The 21,924-nt window shown below is 48.5% G+C and overlaps 1 protein-coding gene across 2 annotated transcripts in view; it reads right to left on the minus strand.

Moving 5' to 3' along the window:
• LOC135054474 (oocyte zinc finger protein XlCOF6-like) overlaps positions 1-21,924 on the minus strand; it is a 71,719-nt gene that overhangs the window by 26,961 nt on the left and 22,834 nt on the right. For both annotated transcript variants that reach the window (XM_063957572.1, XM_063957571.1), the window contains exons 2-5: positions 21,301-21,492; positions 17,481-17,559; positions 17,260-17,361; positions 9,923-10,174 (exon numbers count right to left, since the gene is read on the minus strand). In XM_063957572.1, coding sequence (XP_063813642.1) covers positions 9,923-10,174; positions 17,260-17,361; positions 17,481-17,514 — 388 coding nt within the window. In that variant the 5' untranslated portion in view covers positions 17,515-17,559; positions 21,301-21,492. The remainder of the gene's footprint in view (positions 1-9,922; positions 10,175-17,259; positions 17,362-17,480; positions 17,560-21,300; positions 21,493-21,924) is intronic.

Below are 21,924 nucleotides of genomic sequence, written 5' to 3' on the forward strand. Positions count from 1 at the left end.
TTGCCAGTGCATCCACGAACGCTGCTTGTGTATCCCTTGTCCTTGATCCGTAGACCGGAACCTTATGATTGTGTCGAGTTGCCATCAGGTCTACATCTGGTAGGCCCGACTTGTTCACTAGGAGTTGAAAGACTTCCTGATGAGGACTCCATGCTCCGGCGTGCACGTCCTGACTTCCCAGTTGAGGACTCCCGGAATGAACACTGCCTATTTTGCTGGCAGATGGTGTTCGTGCCAACAAAGGATTTTTGACACTTCCAGCATTGCCATGCGACTTTGAGTGCCGCCTTCATGGTTTATGTATGACGCCGGGGTGGCGTTGTCTGACCCTACTTGAACAGGCCTGTTCTGTACAGAGGCAGGGCGAGAGATAGTGCATTGAACACCGCCTTAAACACCAGAATATTTATTTGGAGGAGTTATTCCTCCTTGGTCCAGCAACCCTGAAACGAGTGTTGCTCCAACACCGCACACCATCCTCTCAGACTGGCATCAGTTGGGGATCCAGAAGGGACGGCCCTTGCTTAATCGCTGATCCTGTTGCCACCAGGTCAGCAACAGACGAACCTCCGGAGTTAACACAATCATCTGAGATCTGATCCGATGAGGTTGGGCATCCCATTCGGAAAGGATAAATCTCTGTAGTGGGCGGAAATTAAATTGAGCGTAGTCTACCATGTCGAATGCCATCACCATAAGTCCAAGTACTTGCATCTGATCCTGTCCTGAAGCTTCAAGACCTTTTCTGGAGACAGAAACAGCCACTGACTGTGTATCCAGAAGTGCCCCTAGGTGCACCATGCTCTGAGCTGGGACCCGCAAGGATTTCTTCCAGTTGATGAGCCTCTTGTGGGCTTGTAGGAAGCTTACCATCAGTTGCAGATGACTGAGGAGGACATTGTGGGAGATTGCCAGGATCAGCAGGTCGTCCAGATACGGCAGAATCCTGACTCCCTGGCGACGGAGATGTGACGTCATTATGGCCATGACCGTGGCGAAGATCTGAGGAGCCGTAGCAAGTCCAAATGGCAGAGCTTGGAACTGATAGTGTAGGTTGCCAATAGCAAACTGCAGAAACTGCTGGTGTGACCTGGCAATAGGTATATGCAGGTATGCATCCTGTTTATCCAAGTATACCATATAGTCTCCAGGTTTCATAGCCAGTACAATTGAGCGCAGTGTTTCCATACGAAACGTGGGCACTCTCACAAACTTGTTCAGAGATTTGAGGTTAAGTATAAGCCAGAATGACCCATTTGGTTTCGGAACTAGAAACAGGGTGGAATAATAACCTCTGCCTCTCTGGGACTGCAGGAGTGGTTGTGCCAATACCTCACTCAGGAGAGAACTGACACTTGTTTGCAAAGCTTGCGCCTTTAACGGATCCCATGCGTCTGAAGTGGTCTTTAACCAGACCTGGGTGAACTGTAGATGTCGGCCTCCCACCATGGGCTCCCCCACGGGGAGGCCCGCCCCGTCATGCAGCAGGCTTGTCGTGTTTTGAAGCAGGGTGACGGGCATCCCAAGATTGTTTGGCCTTGGGCTTTGTGGTTTTGGGAGCATGAGATTGTCTCGGGTATGCCTGAACTTTTGCTTTCCCTTGAGGATGAACGTGCAGAAGGATTAGTATTTGGTAGAAAAGCAGTTTAGCAGCTGCTAATTCAGACACAATTTTATTCAGGTCTTCACCAAACAAAATGTCCCCAGTGAAGGGGAGTACCTCCAAGGTCTTTTTGGAGTCTATGTCTACCTTCCATGACCTCAACCACAGAATATGGCGACCCAGAACAGATGTAGTTGAGGCCTTGGCTGCCAGTACTCCTGAATGTAACAGACGGGGGTGGTAATGTGAGACAGGTATTGTCTGGCAGTGTCAGATATATCCTCGGGCAGCTCTTCCTCTAATGCCTGAACCCACACTTCAATACCTTCTGCAGCCCAGGAGGCAGCTATAGTGGGGCCTATGCACAGCTCCTGTAAGGGAGTAAATAGATTTCAGGCATCCCTCCACACGCTTATCTGTCGGGTCCTTCAGTGAGGTGACAGTGGTGACAGGCAGAGTGGATGATACCACAAGACGGGTGACATGAGAATCCACCGGTGGTGGATTTTCCCACTTGCTACATAACTCTGCAGAGAAAGGATATCGAGTCAAGGCCAGTTTAGACAGAGGGAATTTCTTCCCTGGAGTAGACCAAGGTTCCCGTCTGTTGTCCACTAAAGGGTCAGAATGGGGTAACAGAGTTTTAACCACTTTCTATTGCTTAAACATATCCGTTTTCTTCGCCGTAGTAGTGGACTCCTCATCATCTCTTATTTGTAGGATTTGTTTAATAGCAACCACTAAGGCAGAAACATCAACCTGCTAAGGAGAATAATCATCAGTAACACCAGATTCAGTGTCTGACAGGACCGTATGCTCCCCCTCCTCTTCAGGTGAAACTTCAGAGAGGTATGTGGATTGTGAGGAGGAAGCATCCTGCTCAGATGACCCAGAGACATGGGACTGACCTAGGGTGGATATCTGTGTAACCAAGGACTGATTTATTTGTTGCAGCTGGTCAGACAAATTTTCCACCCATGGCAGATTAACCATAGGGATAATATGTTGCTGTAATGGCACTGGTAGACCCATAGGGGGCATAAGGCGTTTCACCAGAGTACCAAGTAGGTAAGTGAACGCAGCCCAGGGTGGCTCCTGATTGGTCCCAGGAGCTGTGGACTGACTGGGAGATGTAGGACACACAGTACACAGACCATCTTACACAACTTTCCCCTTTGGTAAATCCTTGGCGCATGCTCTGCATGATGCAGGAGCTTCCACAGACTTACTGCCCTTCTTGTTAGACATTGTAGACAAATGCAACAATAGAGCGGTTTAGTACGATAAGCCAGAGTATAATACCTGCAAATAAATTCATTTGTATGTGACTGTAGACACAGTACAGAACACCTGTAAATAAAACTGGTATTACTTGACTGAGTACACAGTAGATTACACGTAATAGGTAAATATTGTGTCGCACTAACTATATATATGACCCAGACGCACCTAGCCTCTTAGGGTTCTGAATATGGGGATAGTTATATCTGGGAAACACTGAAAGTTAAACCACACAGCAGATACAGGCACACATAGTCACAGGCAATGCAGAAATTATTACCACAATAACGCCGCACAGGACTATAATACACACACATATATATATATATATTAGAATACTCGTACAATATACTCTGTAACAGGTACACTTTTTCTTAACTATCGCTGTCTGTATAAAGACATGTAGGATACTCAAGTGTTTGTAAAGTCACAGCGCTGTATACGGGCGGCTTTACAAGGGAGACCTCGCCCTGCAGTCTCGGAGACCAGCCGCAGCTATGCTCAGAAGATGGCGCCCAGCGTCTCAGTCAGGGAGTGAGGAATATGTGAGGCAGCACCAAGGTGGGAAAATCTGCTCAGAAATGGCGCCCTGAGCCGGGGGAGGGGCTACAGGTCAAGCACTCACTCCCCTATGCTGGACTTCCACCCCAGGTACTGTGAGTGTTATTAAATGGGGTGTTAGTACACCCAACTTGTACTCAGACACCCCAGTGGTCTAGTAAGATCTTTGCCCGGAGACAGTGTCCACGCCAACGCCATGACCCGTCTCCCGCCTTGGGAACCCTCTTACCTCCACACCATAGCACCCACGTGAACCAGGAGAGCGTGTGCAACCGCGTGCCTTAAGCCGGAGTGTCTCTGCCGCAAGTACACAAGAACTGAGCCGCGGTATTATGCGACGCTGCTTGGGAGGTGATGGAGCTGCAGCACTGAATGACACACTGACATATCAGCGATGCGGCCCTTGAAGTCTTCTTAGAAAGCTTTTCAGGGCTGCCCAGCACAGCCCTACTGTTAGGTGACCTGCTGCAGGCACCAACTCGAAGCTAAGCTCCAGTGCCAGGAGGCGGGGTTTATAAAGGAGGCCCCAATGCATCCTGGGACAGCCTTAAGCTTTAGCCTGTTGGTGCCTCTGGATCAAGATTCACTCTACACCCCAATCTTTTCCTGTGGAAACCAAGGTTTTCCTACGGAAACCAATGTATTCTGCTGCATAAAGGTCTTAATTCTCCTTGTAAGAGACGTCTTGCAATAAAATATTTTGCTGACTAGAAGGCGGCGGTGGTAGCCATTCCGGAATCACATGGTCCATTGCACTCCCTCTCCTCCGTTTACCCTGAGGGCGACTGCACAATATTAGTTAAACTACTTAATGACCATCATCTGGGACAGATCATGAAACATCTGAGATAAGAGCGGAGTATTCTAATTTGTTCTTCCTATTACTGTAACTGAGTATAACTTGTTATTTGCAGGTTCTCATTGTTGTAACTTAGAGAAATAAATGCTTATCCTTTATAATATGTCCTGTGTCAGTCTCCATATTTATCACATTGTGTCCCAGAACCTGGCCACTTGAATTTTTCTACCGACAGTAATTTCATGGTCTGATCACACCCCTCTGATAGGGTCCTGGTCGCCTTTTCCCGCTATTCCTCCTTTACCACCTTGGAGATTGCAGGATTATATATTAATGGATGCTGAAGGCACCAGAATTTTGCAAGAGGCCCTGTCCTCCTCCTTAGACGTGACCGCTCCTGAAGATACTTCCATTATGAACCATTGGTGTGCCCTTAAGGCCATGGATCAGAAGCCAGAGAAGGCCGTCATCCAAGTGCCAGGGGACAGGTAATCAGCTGGGAACTTCTTATATACCTAAGGCGACGGTAGCAAGACTTTAGATGCTGCCAACTCAGTAACAGGAGCCGTTCATTAGCCAATTCAATGAGGCCGGCTGCTACAGGAGCATGTGGATACATGACAGGGGCTGCGCCAGATATTTCCTAAGCATTACGAGGCATGAGGAACCCCGAGCATGTGTTCCAGCAAGCAGCTGCATCATGCCACAAATAATACACATCCATAGCGTAAATATAACATGTAATATACGTAGTTATGGTAGACTTACCGTCGATAACTCTATTTTTCCTAAGTCCACAGTATCCACAGGATATACATTGGGATAAGAGGTAGCGTCAGCGGATTGGCACCAATGATCAAAAGCTTTTCGCCTCCCAGAATGCAATAGGCCAGTCTTCTATATCCCCGCCTCCTGGCTCAGGCAATTCAGTTCTTTTCCAAATCTCAATGCAAGAGCATCATAGAGAGCCCTAATCAGGCGAGAAGAACACACATGCACACGCTTCCGTACAAAAAGTAAGAGTTTAGTAGGTGTAAGGATCATCAAATTAGGTGCGTCAGGGTGGGATCCCTGTGGATACTGTGGACTTAGGAGAAATAGAGTTCTCGATGGTAAGTCTACCATAACAACCTATTTCTCCTGCAGGGTCCACAGTAGTATCCACAGGATAATAGGATTTTAATTACCTACCGGTAAATTATTTTCTCGTAGTCCGTAGAGGATACTGGGGTCCATTTAGTACCATGGGGTGTAGACGGGTCCACTAGGAGGCATGGGCACTTTAAAGAAGTTTGACTGGGTGTGCTGGCTCCTCCCGCTATGTCTCCCTCCTACCAGACTCAGTCTAGGAAACTCTGACCGAGGAGACGGACATAACTTTAGAGAAGGATATAAAAGAACAGTGGTGAGATTCGAACCAGCACAAACGCAACAAGAGGAAAGCCATGCTAACCAAACTTGAAACAGGAACAGCTGAACCAAACAACAATACTTAACCAAGTAACAGCACAGGAAGTACGAAGCACTGGGCGGGCGCTCAGTATCCTCTACAGACTACGAGAAAAGGATTTACCGGTAGGTAATTAAAATCCTATTTTCTCTTATGTCCTAGAGGATACTGAGGTCCATTTAGTACCATGGGGAAGTACCAAAACTCCCAAACGGGGTCGGAGAGTGCTGAGGTTCCTGCAGAACTGCTTGACCAAACTTTAGGTCCTCAGAGGCCAAAGTATCAAACTTGTAGAACTAAGCAAACGTGTTCGAACCTGACCAAGTAGCTGCTCGGCAGAGCTGTAAAGCCGAGGCCCCCCCGGGCAGCCGCCCGAAAAGAACCGACTGACCTAGTAGAGAGGGCCTGTACAGATCTTGGAACCGGCAATCCTGCCGTGGAATAAGCATGCCGGACAGTAAAGCCTGATCCAGCGAGCAAGTGACTGCTTTGAAGCAGGACACCCAATTTTATTGGGATCATAAAGAACAAACAGCAAACCCGATTTTTTTTGTGACGAGCTGTTTGCCTTGCATACACCATCACAACATCCAAAGACTTTGAAGTAGCAGAGGTGTTGGTGATAACCGGAACCACAATAGGTTGGTTGATGTGAAACGCAGACACCACTTTAGGAAGAAATTGCTGACGAGTTCAGAGTTCAGCTTTGTCCTCATGTAAAAATTAATTAGGGGCTTTTGTGAGACAATGCCCCCAGTTTCGACGTCTTGCTGAAGCCAAGGACAACAGTGTGACGGTCTTTCATGCAAGATATCTTTTACGTCCACCTCCTGTAATGGTTCAAACCAGTCCGACTGGAGGAACTGCAGCACCAATTTGAGATTCCAAGGTGTCGTGGGAGGCTGGATATGCAGAACACCTTTCAAGAATGTCTGGACATCAGGGAGAGAAGCTAATTGTTTTAGAAAGAAAATGGACAAGGCATAAATCTGGACTCTTATGGAGCCCAGACGTAGGCCCACATACTCGACTGATTGTAGAAAAAGCAGGAAACATCCCAGATGAAATTCCACTGCAGAATAATTTCTGCTCCCACACCAAGAGACATATTTCTTCCAAATATGGTGGTAATGTTTAGACGTTACCCCTTTTATGGTTTGTCATAGTCGGGATGACCTTGACAGGGAACCCTCGGCGGGCAAGAATTCGCTGTTCAACTTCAATGCCGTCAAACATAGCCGTGGTAAGTCTTGATAGATGAACGGGTCCTGTTGCAGAAGATCCTCGTGAAGAGGTATAGGCCACAGATCTTCGAGGAGCATCTCTAGAAGGTCAGCGTACCAGGCTCTTCTTGACCAGTCTGGAGCAATGAGTATTGCTTGCACCTTTTCCCTTTTTATTCTTTTTAGAATTCTTGGGATCAGAGGAAGTGGAGGAAACAAGTACACCCTCTTATAGACCCATGAAGTCGTCAGAGCATCTACCGCCACTGCCTGTGGGTCTCTCGACCTGGAACAATACCGCTTGAGAATCTTGATGAGACGAGAGGACACCATGTCGATTTGTGGATATCTCCACCGACATGTTAAGCACCTGAAGACCTCCGAGTGAAGGCCCCACTCTCCCGGGTGCAGGTCGTGTTTGTTGAGAAAGTCTGCTTCCCAGTTGTCTACTCCCGGAATGAAGACCGCTGACAACGCCACAGTGTGTTTTTCTGCCCAGAGTAAAATACTTGACACCTCTGAAATTGCTGCTCTACTTTTCGTTACGCCCTCTGGGTTTATTTACAGTTTCGCCGTCACATTGTCCGGTTGGATTCAGGGAGGCTGCACCAGGGACAGGTAATACTATTTTTTGTGATAACCTGTATACTGATGCATCCACTATTGGTGGACATTCCCATTCTTTCTTATCCCCCGGAGGAAAAGGAAAGGATGAGAGTAACCTCTTTGGGATTTGAAATTTCCTATCAGGATTAACCCATGGTTCTTCAAACAGGGTATTTAGTTCCTTTGACACAGGAAAAGGATTTTTTTAAAATATTAAAATAAGATTCCTCACACTTTGCTGTCACTTTATCAGGAATTTGTAGAACGTCTCTAATATCTTCAATAAGAGCATATATGCCCTGTAACAGCGCATCTCCATGTGTCACTGACCTGGGCTGGGAGTGTTGAGGACTCGGGGTTTCTTCCGATGGTCGGTAAAAGGAACCACAGCTGGATCGGAGTAGAGATGGCCGGATATAGGTAAAAATAAAAAAAATAAAACTAACTATGCAGGGTGCCCAAACTTTTGCAGACGCCATTTTTTGTTTTCTGTTCTTTTGAAAGTGTAAATGATGGAAATAAAATCAAACTTTTTTTGACATGTTATAAGAATGTCTAATCTGTAATTTGATGCCTTTTGGAGATTTTTCCATCTTTCCTTGGCTTCTTTTTGCACATTAAAATGATTTATTGCCTGGGGTGCCCAAACTTTCAATCCCCACTCTATAGGAGACTGGCCTGTTGCATTCTGGGAGGCTGAAAGCTTTTGATCGTTGGTGCCAATCCGCTGACGCTACCTCATATTCCAATATATATATTATGGATACTACTGTGGAACCTGCAAGAGAAAACATATGCACCACACAGTGACATGATGTGAAGGGGAGAGCAGGAGTATAATAGGGGCTGATGGCGCCTGATGTATGAAATACACCAGAGAGTGTGTGGGGAGGAGACTGGTCAGATCTCTGGGCTGGTAACACACAGTGACATGATGTGAGGAGGAGAGCAGGAGTATAATAGGGGCTGATGGCTGCTGATGTATGAGATACACCAGAGAGTGTTGGGAGGAGACTGGTCAGATCTCTGGGCTGGTAACACACAGTGACATGATGTGAGGAGGAGAGCAGGAGTATATTAGGGGCTGATGGCTCCTGATGTATGAGATACACCAGAGAGTGTGGAGAGGAGACTGGTCAGATATCAGGGCTGGTAACACCCAGTGACATGATGTGAGGGGGAGAACAGGAGTATAATAGGGGCTGATGTCTCCTGATGTATGAGATACACCAGAGAGTGTGGGGAGGAGACTGGTCAGATCTCTGGGCTGGTAACACACAGTGACATGATGTGAGGGGGAGAGCAGGAGTATAATAGGGGCTGATGGCGCCTGATGTATGAAATACACCAGAGAGTGTGGGGAGGAGACTGGTCAGATCTCTGGGCTGGTAACATACAGTGACATGATGTGAGGGGGAGAGCAGGAGTATAATAGGGGCTGATGGCTCCTGATGTATGATAAACCATAGAGTGTGGGGAGGAGACTGGTCAGATCTCTGGGCTGGTAACACACAGTGACATGATATGAGAGGGGGAGCAGGAGTATAATAGGGGCTGATAGCTCATCATGTATGAGATACACCAGAGAGTGTGGGGAGGAGACTGGTCAGATCTCTGGGCTGGTAACATACAGTGACATGATGTGAGGGGGAGAGCAGGAGTATAATAGGGGCTGATGGCGCCTGATGTATGAAATACACCAGAGAGTGTGGGGAGGAGACTGGTCAGATCTCTGGGCTGGTAACATACAGTGACATGATGTGAGGGGGAGAGCAGGAGTATAATAGGGGCTGATGGCTCCTGATGTATGATAAACCATAGAGTGTGGGGAGGAGACTGGTCAGATCTCTGGGCTGGTAACACACAGTGACATGATATGAGAGGGGGAGCAGGAGTATAATAGGGGCTGATAGCTCATCATGTATGAGATACACCAGAGAGTGTGGGGAGGAGACTGGTCAGATCTCTGGGCTGGTAACATACAGTGACATGATGTGAGGGGGAGAGCAGGAGTATAATAGGGGCTGATGGCGCCTGATGTATGAAATACACCAGAGAGTGTGGGGAGGAGACTGGTCAGATCTCTGGGCTGGTAACACACAGTGACATGATGTGAGGGGGAGAGCAGGAGTATAATAGGGGCTGATGGCTCCTGATGTATGATAAACCATAGAGTGTGGGGAGGAGACTGGTCAGATCTCTGGGCTGGTAACACACAGTGACATGATGTGAGGTGGGAGCAGGAGTATAATAGGAGCTGATGGCTACTGACTCCCTCACTGGGAAAATAAATATTCCTCATTAGTTTGTACTGACAGAGGAGGGTGCAGTATAAGAGATTACTGTAGTGACCGAGCAAGGAGAATATGTGACTTCTGTAATAAGTGTTTATTACTCACCTGTGCTGATATCTGTAGGGATCTCCTCCTCCTTACACTGCTGATCACCCCTCACATACGTCTCTTCTTCTCCCTGTATATCTTCTGCCTTCATATCAGTCACATACGTCTCTTCTTCTTCCTCTGTATCTTCTGATTTTATAACAGTTACATACATATCTTCTTCTTTATCGGTATCTTCTACCTTTATATCAGTCACATACGTCTCTTCTTCTCCCTCCATATATTCTGTTTTAATATCAGACAGACGTTCTACCTAAAAAAAACAAAAAACACAACACTATAATAAGATTTTAAACCTACTGGTAAATCTTTTTCTCCTAGTCCGTAGAGGATGCTGGGGACTCCATAAGGACCATGGGGATAGACGGGCTCCGCAGGAGACATGGGCACTAAGAAAGAACTTTAGTTCTGGGTGTGCACTGGCTCCTCCCTCTATGCCCCTCCTCCAGACCTCAGTTAGAGAAACTGTGCCCAGAGGAGACGGACAGTACGAGGAAAGGATTTTTGTTAATCCAAAGGCAAGATCCACACCGTATAACTTGGGATATACGAACCAGTTAACAGTATGAAACAACACAGCATCAGTCCGAGACTGATGAAAACTGTAACATAACCCTTATGTAAGCAAAAACTATATACACGTCTTGCAGAAGTAGTCCGCACTTGGGACGGGTGCCCAGCATCCTCTACGGACTAGGAGAAAAAGATTTACCGGTAGGTTTAAAATCTTTTTTTCTCTAACGTCCTAGAGGATGCTGGGGACTCCGTAAGGACCATGGGGATTATACCAAAGCTCCCAAACGGGCGGGAGAGTGCGGATGACTCTGCAGCACCGACTGAGCAAACAGGAGGGTATCAAACTTGTAGAACCTTGCAAAGGTGTTTGAACCCGACCAAGTAGCAGCTCGGCACAGTTGTAATGTCGAGACCCCTCGGGCAGCCGCCCAAGAAGAGCCCACCTTCCTAGTGGAATGGGCCTTAACCGATTCTGGTAACGGCAATCCAGCCGTAGAATGAGCCTGCTGAATCGTGTTACAGATCCAGCGAGCAATAGTCTGTTTTGAAGCAGGAGCGCCAACTTTGTTGGCTGCATACAGGACAAACAGTGCTTCTGTTTTTCTGACCCTAGCCGTTCTGGCCATGTAAATTTTCAAAGCCCTGACCACATCAAGGAACTCTGAATCCTCCAAGTCTAGCGTAGCCACAGGCACCACAATAGGTTGGTTTATACGAAAAGATGACACCACCTTAGGCAAGAATTGAGGACGGGTCCGCAATTCCGCCCTATCCATATGGAAAACCAGATAGGGGCTTTTATGAAACAAAGCCGACAATTCCGACACTCGCCTAGCCGAAGCCAAGGCTAACAACATAACCACCTTCCAAGTGAGATATTTTAATTCCACCGTTTTAAGTGGTTCAAACCAGTGCGACTTAAGGAAACTCAACACCACATTAAGGTCCCGAGGCGCCACCAGAGGTACAAAAGGAGGCTGAATACGAAGCACTCCCTTCACAAAAGTCTGTACTTCTGGGAGAGAAGCTAATTCCTTTGAAAGAAAATGGATAGGGACGAAATATGAACCTTAATGGAGCCTAATTTTAGGCCCAAATTCACTCCAGTTTGTAGGAAGTGAAGGAACCGGCCCTGATGGAATTCTTCCATAGGAGCATTCCTGGCCTCACACCAAGAAACATACTTCCGCCATATACGGTGATAATGTTTAGCTGTCACGTCCTTCCTAGCCTTTATCAGAGTAGGAATGACCTCATCCGGAATGCCCTTCTCCGCTAGGATCCGGCGTTCAACCGCCATGCCATCAAACGTAGCCTCGGTAAGTCTGTGAACAGACAGGGCCCCTGTTGTAACAGGTCCTGTCTTAGAGGAAGAGGCCACGGATCTTCTGTGAGCATTTCCTGCAGATCCGGATACCAGGCCCATCGCGGCCAATCTGGCACAATGAGAATTGTCTGTACTCCTCTTTTTCTTATTATTCTCAACACCTTGGGGATGAGAGGAAGAAGAGGAAACACATAGACCCTCTGGAACACCCACGGTGCCACTAGGGCGTCCACAGCCACCGCCTGAGGGTCTTTTGACCTGGCGCAATACCTCTGTAGTTTTTGGTTGAGGCGGGACGCCATCATGTCTATCTGGGGCAGTCCCCACTGACTTACAATCTGTGCGAAGACTTCCTAATGAAGTCCCCACTCTCCTGGATGTAGATCGTGTCTTCTGAGGAAGTCTGCTTCCCAGTTGTCCACTCCCGGAATGAACACTGCTGACAGTGCGCCTACATGATTTTCCGCCCAGCGAAGAATCCTGGTAGCTTCCGCCATGGCCACTTTGCTCCTTGTGCCGCCTTGGCGGTTTACATGAGCCACTGCGGTGATGTTGTCTGACTGGATCAGAACCGGTTGGTCGCGAAGTAAGGTCTCCGCTTGACGAAGGGCGTTGTATATGGCCCTCAGCTCCAGGACTTGACCAAAGACCTTGGAAGTTTCTTCCCTGTGTGACTGCTCCCCAACCTAGGAGGCTTGCGTCCGTAGTTACCAGAATCCAGTCCTGAATACCGAACCTGCGACCCTCTAGAAGGTAAGCACTCTGCAGCCACCACAGGAGAGATACCCTGGCCCTGGGGGACAGGGTGATCAACTGATGAATCTGATGTGACCCGGACCACTTGCCCAGTAGGTCCCATTGGTAGGGGTCCTCGCATGGAACCTGCCGAAGGGAATGGCCTCGTAAGATGCCACCTTCTTTCCCAGGACTCGAGTGCAGTGATGCACTGTGACAGGACGGTCCCGTACGAAAGCACTCGTCGCTTTCGAGTCCCGTTGGCTGCGCACAGAATGGAAGGTCAGGTCACACGAGGCCTGACCACATAGGGGATTCCCGCTTACCATCAGCAACCGCCTGTTACTTACTCCACCCACTGCGCTGTGGGCGGATTTATGCTGCCACCACCAAACTCCTAACCTGCTGTGGCGTTTGGAACCACGGTTCTGCTCTGTATGTGCCGACGCACTGCCTTACCACACCTGTGTGGTGTTGACGAATCCCCACTAGTCACTTGCTAAGCCTCTACCGGTAGCTGGCGGAAGGCGGAACTTGGAGACGTTAGGTGCTTCCCTGGACAGCCGGAGGACGGGGCTATGTTTGGCATAACCCTGTAGGTCACAAGATGACGTGGTCTTCTTGAGGCAAATGGTATTTATTTGCTCAATAGTTCTAAAGAGAACTCTTCCCTAGTGCTAGGGGCAACAGCATACAGCAAGATGTTCCAGCAGAATAAGATGGTACAACTACACTCTGGAGGCACGCAGGTCTCCTTTTTATGTCAATTTTCCACACAGTACCTCAGGGGGGTAAGCCCTCCCTGTCTTCTCCAACCAATCAGGTTATTTTACAAAATATCAATAAATAAATTACATTTCAAAAGGAGATAAGTGCAATAAAACAATATCCTCCTTCCTGTCATCCAGACGTTTGGTATCAGATTAACATTCACTATTGATAAATTTATCACATAGCTTCAAAATACAAATGTTTCTGTCTCATTCACATCTCCAGGCAAACCCAGTGTTTGTGATTACAACAGGAAAGGCTACAATACAAACAAACAGTCTTCCTTCCTGCATCTGCCATTCAGGGTTCGTATATCAATGAAATCAGGTACATGAAACAGGTTCCAATCCCATAGACCCAGTGATTAGCATCTCTCTCTAAGGAACTTACACATCAAAAGGTATTGTCCTTCACACCTCTCTGCTAGGAGGGCCATTAGCATGCCACTTCCTATTTCCAGAGGATAAGAGATGATTATTCAGACATCTATAAGAGTAAGTGCATTTTCCCCTTTAAATATACAGATGACCACATCTTGAATATAAAATAAATACAGTTAAACATGCAATCCTACAATTGTGTACAGAGCACTACATATGACATGTTAAAACACATAATTAAACAAACTTTTAAACAGTCCGCGCCCAGCACCGTAAGTACGTTTAACAGTGACGCCAAGCGCCTATTGTCCGCAACATGGCGCCGGGCACTAGGGGTTAACCCCTTCGGTGCTGCAGCGGCCATTGTCTACTTGGGCTGGGGTCTCTCCGGCCACATGCACTGACACCTGTTTTGGCTTCAATAGGTTCCTGGGCCTTTTCTATCGGAAGATAAACCCTTTTCTGGTCCGTATCCCGAATCATGCCTAAGAAGGTCAAACGAGTCGTAGGAACCAACTGTGACTTCGGGATATTGAGAATCCAGCCGTGTTGCTGTAACACCTTCAGTGAAGGTGACACGCTGTTCAACAACTGCTCTCGAGATCTCACTTTTATGAGGAGATCATCCAAGTACGGGATAATTGTGACACCCTACTTGCGCAGGAGCACCATCATTTCCGCCATTACCTTGGTGAAAATCCTCTGGGCCGTGGAAAGCCCAAACGGCAACGTCTGAAATTGGTAATGACAATCCTGTACCGCAAATCTCAGGTACGCCTGATGAGGTGAATATATTGGAATATGAAGGTACGCATCTTTTATGTCTAGGGATACCATAAAATCCCCCCCTTCTAGGCTGGCGATGACCTTGAACTTGAACCTTTTCAAGTATAGGTTCAAGGATTTTAAATTTAAAATGGGTCTGACCGAACCGTCCGGTTTCGGGACTACAAACAGGATTGAGTAATACCCCCTCCCTTATTGAAGTAGGGGAACTTTGACCACCACCTGTTGAAGATACAATTTGTGAATTGCATTTAACACTATCTCCCTTTCTGGGGGAGAAGCTGGTAGGGCCAATTTGAAAAACCGGCGAGGAGGCACCTCTTCGAATTCCAGCTTGTAACCCTGGGAAACAATTTCTATTGCCTAGGGATCCACCTGTGAGTGAACCCAGATGTGGCTGAAAAGAAGACGTGCCCCCACTGAGGCGGACTCCCTCAGCGGAGCCCCAGCGTCATGCAGTGGATTTTGTAGAGGCCGGGGAGGACTTCTGCTCCTGGGAACTAGCTGTGGTTGGCAGCTTTTTCCCCCTTTCCTTACCTCTGGCAAGAAAAGACGATCCTCGCACTCTCTTGTTTCTATTTGACCGAAAGGACTGCATTTCATAATGTGGTGCTTTCTTAGGCTGTGAGGGAATATAAGGCAAAAAATTTGATTTACCTGCCGTAGCTGTGGAGACCAGGTCCGAGAGACCTTCCCCAAACAATTCCTCACCCCTGTAAGGTAAAACCTCCATATGCCTCTTTGAGTCTGCATCACCTGTCCATTGACGGGTCCATAGGACTCGTCTAGCAGAAATCGACATGGCGTTGACTCTAGAACCCAGTAGGCCAATGTCTCTTTGAGCATCTCTCATATATAAGACAGCATCTTTAATATGACCCAGGGTCAATAAAATGGTATCCTTATCCAGGGTATCAATTTCTGCCGATAAGGTATCTGTCCACGCTGCTACAGCGCTACAAACACAAGCAGACGCTATCCCCGGTCTGAGTAAGGTACCACAATGTGTGTAAATGGACTTCAAGGTAGCCTCCTGCTTGCGATCAGCAGGATCCCTGAGGGCAGCCGTATCTAGGGAAGGCAGCGCTACCTTTTTGGATAAGCGTGTCAACGTTTTGTCCACCCTTGGGGAGGATTCCCACCGTATCCTGTCCTTAGCCGGGAAAGGATGCGCCATAAGAATCCTTTTGGGAATCTGCAGTTTCTTGTCTGGAGATTTAAGCTTTTTCAAATAACTTGTTCAGCTCATGAGATGGGGGAAAGGTTACCTCAGGTTTCTTTCCCTTATACATGTGCACCCTCGTGTCAGGGACAGGGGGTTCCTCTGTGATATGCAAAACATATTTTATTGCAATAATCATATATTGAATACTTTTAGCCAATTTTGACTGTAACTTTGCATCATTGTAGTCGACACTGGAGTCAGAATCCGTGTCGGTGTTAGTGTCTACTATTTGGGATAGTGGGCGCTTTTGAGACCCCGAAGGTCACTGTGATATAGGGGCAGGCAGGGATTGACTCCCTGCATGTTCCCTGGACTCAGCTTTGTCCAACCTTTTGTGCAATAAATTCACATTAGCACTTAAAACATTCCACATAGCCAACCAATCAGGTGTCGGCGGAGACACCACACTCATTTGCTCCACCTCCTTCCTAGGAGAGCCTTCTATCGCAGACATGCCGACACACGCGTACCGACACACCACACACTCGGAATCCTCTTATCTGAAGACAGTTCTCCCACAAGGCCCTTTGGAGAGACAGAGAGAGAGTATGCCAGCACACACCCCAGCGCTATATAACCCAGGAAAAAACACAATATGTTTACCCAGATAGCGCTGTAATCATCTATTCGCGCCAAATTATGTGCCCCACCCCCCTTCTTTAAAACCCTCTTTCACCGTGGTAAACAGGGGAGAGTCCGGGAAGCTTCCTCTCAGCGGTGTGTTGTGGAGAAAATGGCGCTGGTGAGTGCTGAGGAACAAGCTCCGCCCCCTCAGCGGCGGGCTTCGGTCCCGCTGAAATATTTAAAAAACTGGCGGGGTACCTCTTTTATATACAGTGACTAGTCTGTATATATCTTTATTGCCAGATCTGGAGGTTCTTATTGCTGCCCAGGGCGCCCCCCCTGCGCCCTGCACCCTTACAGTGCCTGCCTGTGTGTGTCTGTGTGGGAGCAATGGCGCGCTACGGTTACCTCAATGAAGAACTGAAGTCTTCTGCCGCCTCTGAAGTCTTCTTTCTTCACATACTCACCCGGCTTCTATCTTCCTGCTCTGTGAGGAGGATGGCGGCACGGCTCCGGGACGAACGGCGAGGGTGAGACCTGCGTTCCGTTCCCTCTGGAGCTAATGATGTCCACTAGCCTAAGAAACAGAGCCTGACGTTAAAGTAGGTCTGTTTCTCTCTCCTCAGTCCCTCGCTGCAGGGAGCCTGTTGCCAGCAGTGCTCCCTGAAAATAAAAAACCTAACAAAATACTTTCTTTTCAGGAAAATTCAGGAGAGCTCCCTGTAATGCACCCAGTCTCCTCTGGGCACAGTAATAAACTGAGGCCTGGAGGAAGGACATAGAGGGAGGAGCCAGTGCACACCCATACCTAAAGTTCTTTCTTAGTGCCCATGTCTCCATCGGAGCCCGTCTATCCCCATGGTCCTTACGGAGTCCCCAGCATCCTCTAGGACGTAGTAGAAAATAAAATTTGCATACAGTATAATTAAACGGAGGTGAAACAGAGTAATATCAGTGTATAATACACAGCTGCTCTACAGATCATATAGTCACAGTCACTTTGGTATATTGGGGAGACCCTAAATCCCACCTACCTGATCCTCCTGTGGGGTCCTGTGATTCTCCTCTGTACAATCCTGGGAATACAGAGGACGGGGACATCTCTCTGGGGTATCTCTGTTACTGGGTCCATCTGTAGGAGACACATAGTGACTGAGTACAGTGTATATATGTGATTATCAGACGATGTGTGTATATAGGGGGCCCCCATACCTGCTCCACCCTGTACAATACATGACAGTCTCCTCTTACCCAGTGATGTGAGGGGCCGGTGATTCTCCATCATCACGTCCTTGTACAGACCCCTGTGTTCCTCTATATACTCCCCCTCCTGCATGGAGACATAGACAGTGACATCCTGACACCTTATAGGAACCTGACACACAGTGATACAGTCATCACCCAGACACATCCCCTGGTGTTACTGTATGATGCCCCATTCCCAGCAGTCACCTCTCCAGTCATCACCCAGACACATCCCCCGTTGTTACTGTATAATGCCCCATTCCCAGCAGTCACCTCTCCAGTCATCACCCAGACACATCCCCTGGTGTTACTGTATAATGCCCCATTCCCAGCAGTCGCCTCTCCAGTCATCACCCAGACACATTCCCTGGTGTTACTGTATAATGCCCCATTCCCAGCAGTCACCTCTCCAGTCATCACCCAGACACATCCCCCGGTGTTACTGTATAATGTCCCATTCCCAGCAGTCACCTCTCCAGTCATCACCCAGACACATCCCCCGGTGTTACTGTATAATGTGCCATTCCCAGCAGTCACCTCTCCAGTCATCACACAGACACATCCCCCGGTGTTACTGTATAATGTCCCATTCCCAGCAGTCACCTCTCCAGTCATCACCCAGACACATCCCCTGGTGTTACTGTATAATGTCCCATTCCCAGCAGTCACAACTAGAGTCATCACCCAGACACATCCCCTGGTGTTACTGTATAATGTCCCATTCCCAGCAGTCACCTCTCCAGTCATCACCCAGACACATCCCCCGGTGTTACTGTATAATACACCATCCCCAGCAGTCACCTCTCCAGTCATCACCCAGACACATCCCCTGGTTTTACTGTATAATGTCCCATTCCCAGAAGTCCCCTCTCCAGTCATCACACAGACACGTCCCCCGGTGTTACTGTATAATGCCCCATTCCCAGCAGTCACCTCTCCAGTCATCACCCAGACACATCCCCTGGTGTTACTGTATAATTTCCCATTCCCAGCAGTCACCTCTCCAGTCATCACCCAGACATGTCCCCTGGTGTTACTGTATAATAAAGGTCATTCCGAGTCGTTCGCTCTGAAAATTTCTTCGCATCGCAGCGTTTTTCCGCTTAGTGCGCATGCGCAATGTCCGCACTGCGACTGCGTCAAGTAAATTTGCTAAGAAGTTAGGATTTTTACTCACGGCTTTTTCTTCGCTCAGGCGATCGTAGTGTGATTGACAGGAAATGGGTGTTACTGGGCGGAAACAGGCCGTTTTATGGGCGTGTGGGAAAAAACGCTACAGTTTCCGGGAAAAACACGGGAGTGGCAGGAGAAACGGAGGAGTGTCTGGGCGAACGCTGGGTGTGTTTGTGACGTCAAACCAGGAACGACAAGCACTGAACTGATCGCAGATGCCGAGTAAGTCTGAAGCTACTCAGAAACTGCTACGAGATGTGTAATCGCAATATTGCGAATACGTCGTTCGCAATTTTAAGAAGCTAAGATTCACTCCCAGTAGGCGGCGACTTAGCGTGTGCAATACTGCTAAAATCGCCTTGCGAGCGAACAACTCGGAATGAGGGCCCATGTCCCATTCCCAGCAGTCACCTCTCCAGTCATCACCCAGACACGTCCCCTGGTGTTACTGTATAATGCCCCATTCCCAGCAGTCACCTCTCCAGTCATCACCCAGACACATCCCCTGGTGTTACTGTATAATTTCCCATTCCCAGCAGTCACCTCTCCAGTCATCACCCAGACACATCCCCTGGTGTTACTGTATAATGCCCCATTCCCAGCAGTCACATCTCCAGTCATCACCCAGACACATCCCCTGGTGTTACTGTATAATTTCCCATTCCCAGCAGTCACCTCTCCAGTCATCACCCAGACACATCCCCTGGTGTTACTGTATAATGCCCCATTCCCAGCAGTCACCTCTCCAGTCATCACCCAGACACGTCCCCTGGTGTTACTGTATAATGCCCCATTCCCAGCAGTCACCTCTCCAGTCATCACCCAGACACATCTCCTGGTGTTACTGTATAATGCTCCATTCCCAGCAGTCACCTCTCCAGTCATCACCCAGACACATCCCCTGGTGTTACTGTATAATGCCCCATTCCCAGCAGTCACCTCTCCAGTCATCACCCAGACACATCCCCTGGTGTTACTGTATAATTTCCCATTCCCAGCAGTCACCTCTCCAGTCATCACCCAGACACGTCCCCTGGTGTTACTGTATAATGCCCCATTCCCAGCAGTCACCTCTCCAGTCATCACCCAGACACGTCCCCTGGTGTTACTGTATAATGCCCCATTCCCAGCAGTCACCTCTCCAGTCATCACCCAGACACGTCCCCTGGTGTTACTGTATAATGCTCCATTACCAGCAGTCACCTCTCCAGTCATCACCCAGACACCTCACCTGGTGTTACTGTATAATGCCCCATTCCCAGCAGTCACCTCTCCAGTCATCACCCAGACACTTCCCCTGGTGTTACTGTATAATGTCCCATTCCCAGCAGTCACCTCTCCAGTCATCACCCGGACACGTCCCCTGGTGTTACTGTATAATATCCCATTCCCAGCAGTCACCTCTCCAGTCATCACCCAGACACATACCCTAGTGTTACTGTATAATGTCCCATTCCCAGGAGTCACCTCTCCAGTCATCACCCAGACACTTCCCCCGGTGTTACTGTATAATGCCCCATTCCCAGCAGTCACCTCTCCAGTCATCACCCGGACACGTCCCCTGGTGTTACTGTATAATATCCCATTCCCAGCAGTCACCTCTCCAGTCATCACCCAGACACATACCCTAGTGTTACTGTATAATGTCCCATTCCCAGCAGTCACCTCTCCAGTCATCACCCAGACACGTCCCCTGGTGTTACTGTATAATGTCCCATTCCCAGCAGTCACCTCTCCAGTCATCACCCAGACACATCCCCTGGTGTTACTGTATAATGTCCCATTCCCAGCAGTCACCTCTCCAGTCATCACCCGGACACGACCCCTGGTGTTACTGTATAATATCCCATTCCCAGCAGTCACCTCTCCAGTCATCACCCAGACACGTCCCCTGGTGTTACTGTATAATGTCCCATTCCCAGCAGTCACCTCTCCAGTCATCACCCAGACACATCCCCTGGTGTTACTGTATAATGTCCCATTCCCAGCAGTCACCTCTCCAGTCATCACCCAGACACATCCCCTGGTGTTACTGTATAATGTCCCATTCCCAGCAGTCACCTCTCCAGTCATCACCCGGACACGACCCCTGGTGTTACTGTATAATATCCCATTCCCAGCAGTCACCTCTGCAGTCATCACCCAGACACATCCCCCGGTGTTACTGTATAATGTCCCATTCCCAGCAGTCACCTCTCCAGTCATCACCCAGACACGTCCCCTAGTGTTACTGTATAATGTCCCATTCCCAGCAGTCACCTCTCCAGTCATCACCCAGACACGTCCCCTAGTGTTACTGTATAATGTCCCATTCCCAGCAGTCACCTCTCCAGTCATCACCCAGACACGTCCCCTGGTGTTACTGTATAATGTCCCATTCCCAGCAGTCACCTCTCCAGTCATCACCCAGACACATCCCCTGGTGTTACTGTATAATGTACCATTCCCAGCAGTCACCTCTCCAGTTATCACCCAGACACATCCCTGGTGTTACTGTATAATGCCCCATTCCCAGCAGTCACCTCTCCAGTCATCACCCAGACACATCCCCTGGTGTTACTGTATAATGTACCATTCCCAGCAGTCACCTCTCCAGTCATCACCCAGACACATCCCTGGTGTTACTGTATAATGTCCCATTCCCAGCAGTCACCTCTCCAGTCAGCAGCTGAATGATCTTGTTGGTGAGTTCCAGGATCTTCTGGTCACTGTGCCCCTCGTGTATCAGTGAGTGAGGTGGAGGCACCGTGATGGGGCTCTGGGTTCTACTCAGTCCTCCAGATACACAGGGATAACTGCTGGGTGTCTCACACTCACCAGATGTCTTCTTCACTACTGTGCAACCCTGCGAAATGGGGGAGACATCAAAATCACTGTGACACTCCCAGATCCCCCCACCTACCCAGTCATGTCCCTGTATTATTACTGTAGATAGGGCTAACAGACCAGGATGACATAGAAGCAGAAGACTGAGCGCGGATAAGAGGGTTAGGAGGACAATTGGCTGGGGTTGGTATAGAAGTGGGCCTTGAGAGCCCATTTGAAGTTTTGTAGAGAGGTGTAGAGTGAGAAGAGGAGAGCACGTGTAAAATAGGTAGGACTGGGAGGAGGTAACCAGTTGGCAGGAGAGGCGACGTGAGAGTGTAGGAGAGATGAGGTCAGAGATCCAAGAGGGAGAAGAGTGGGTGAGGGCTTTGAATGTGAGAAGCTTGAATTGTATTCTGAATGGGAAGGGGAGCCAGTGAAGGTCCTGCATGAGAGGGGAGGTGGATGTAGT

Source organism: Pseudophryne corroboree, chromosome 3, assembly GCF_028390025.1.
Source record: "Pseudophryne corroboree isolate aPseCor3 chromosome 3, aPseCor3.hap2, whole genome shotgun sequence".
NCBI lineage: Eukaryota > Metazoa > Chordata > Amphibia > Anura > Myobatrachidae > Pseudophryne > Pseudophryne corroboree.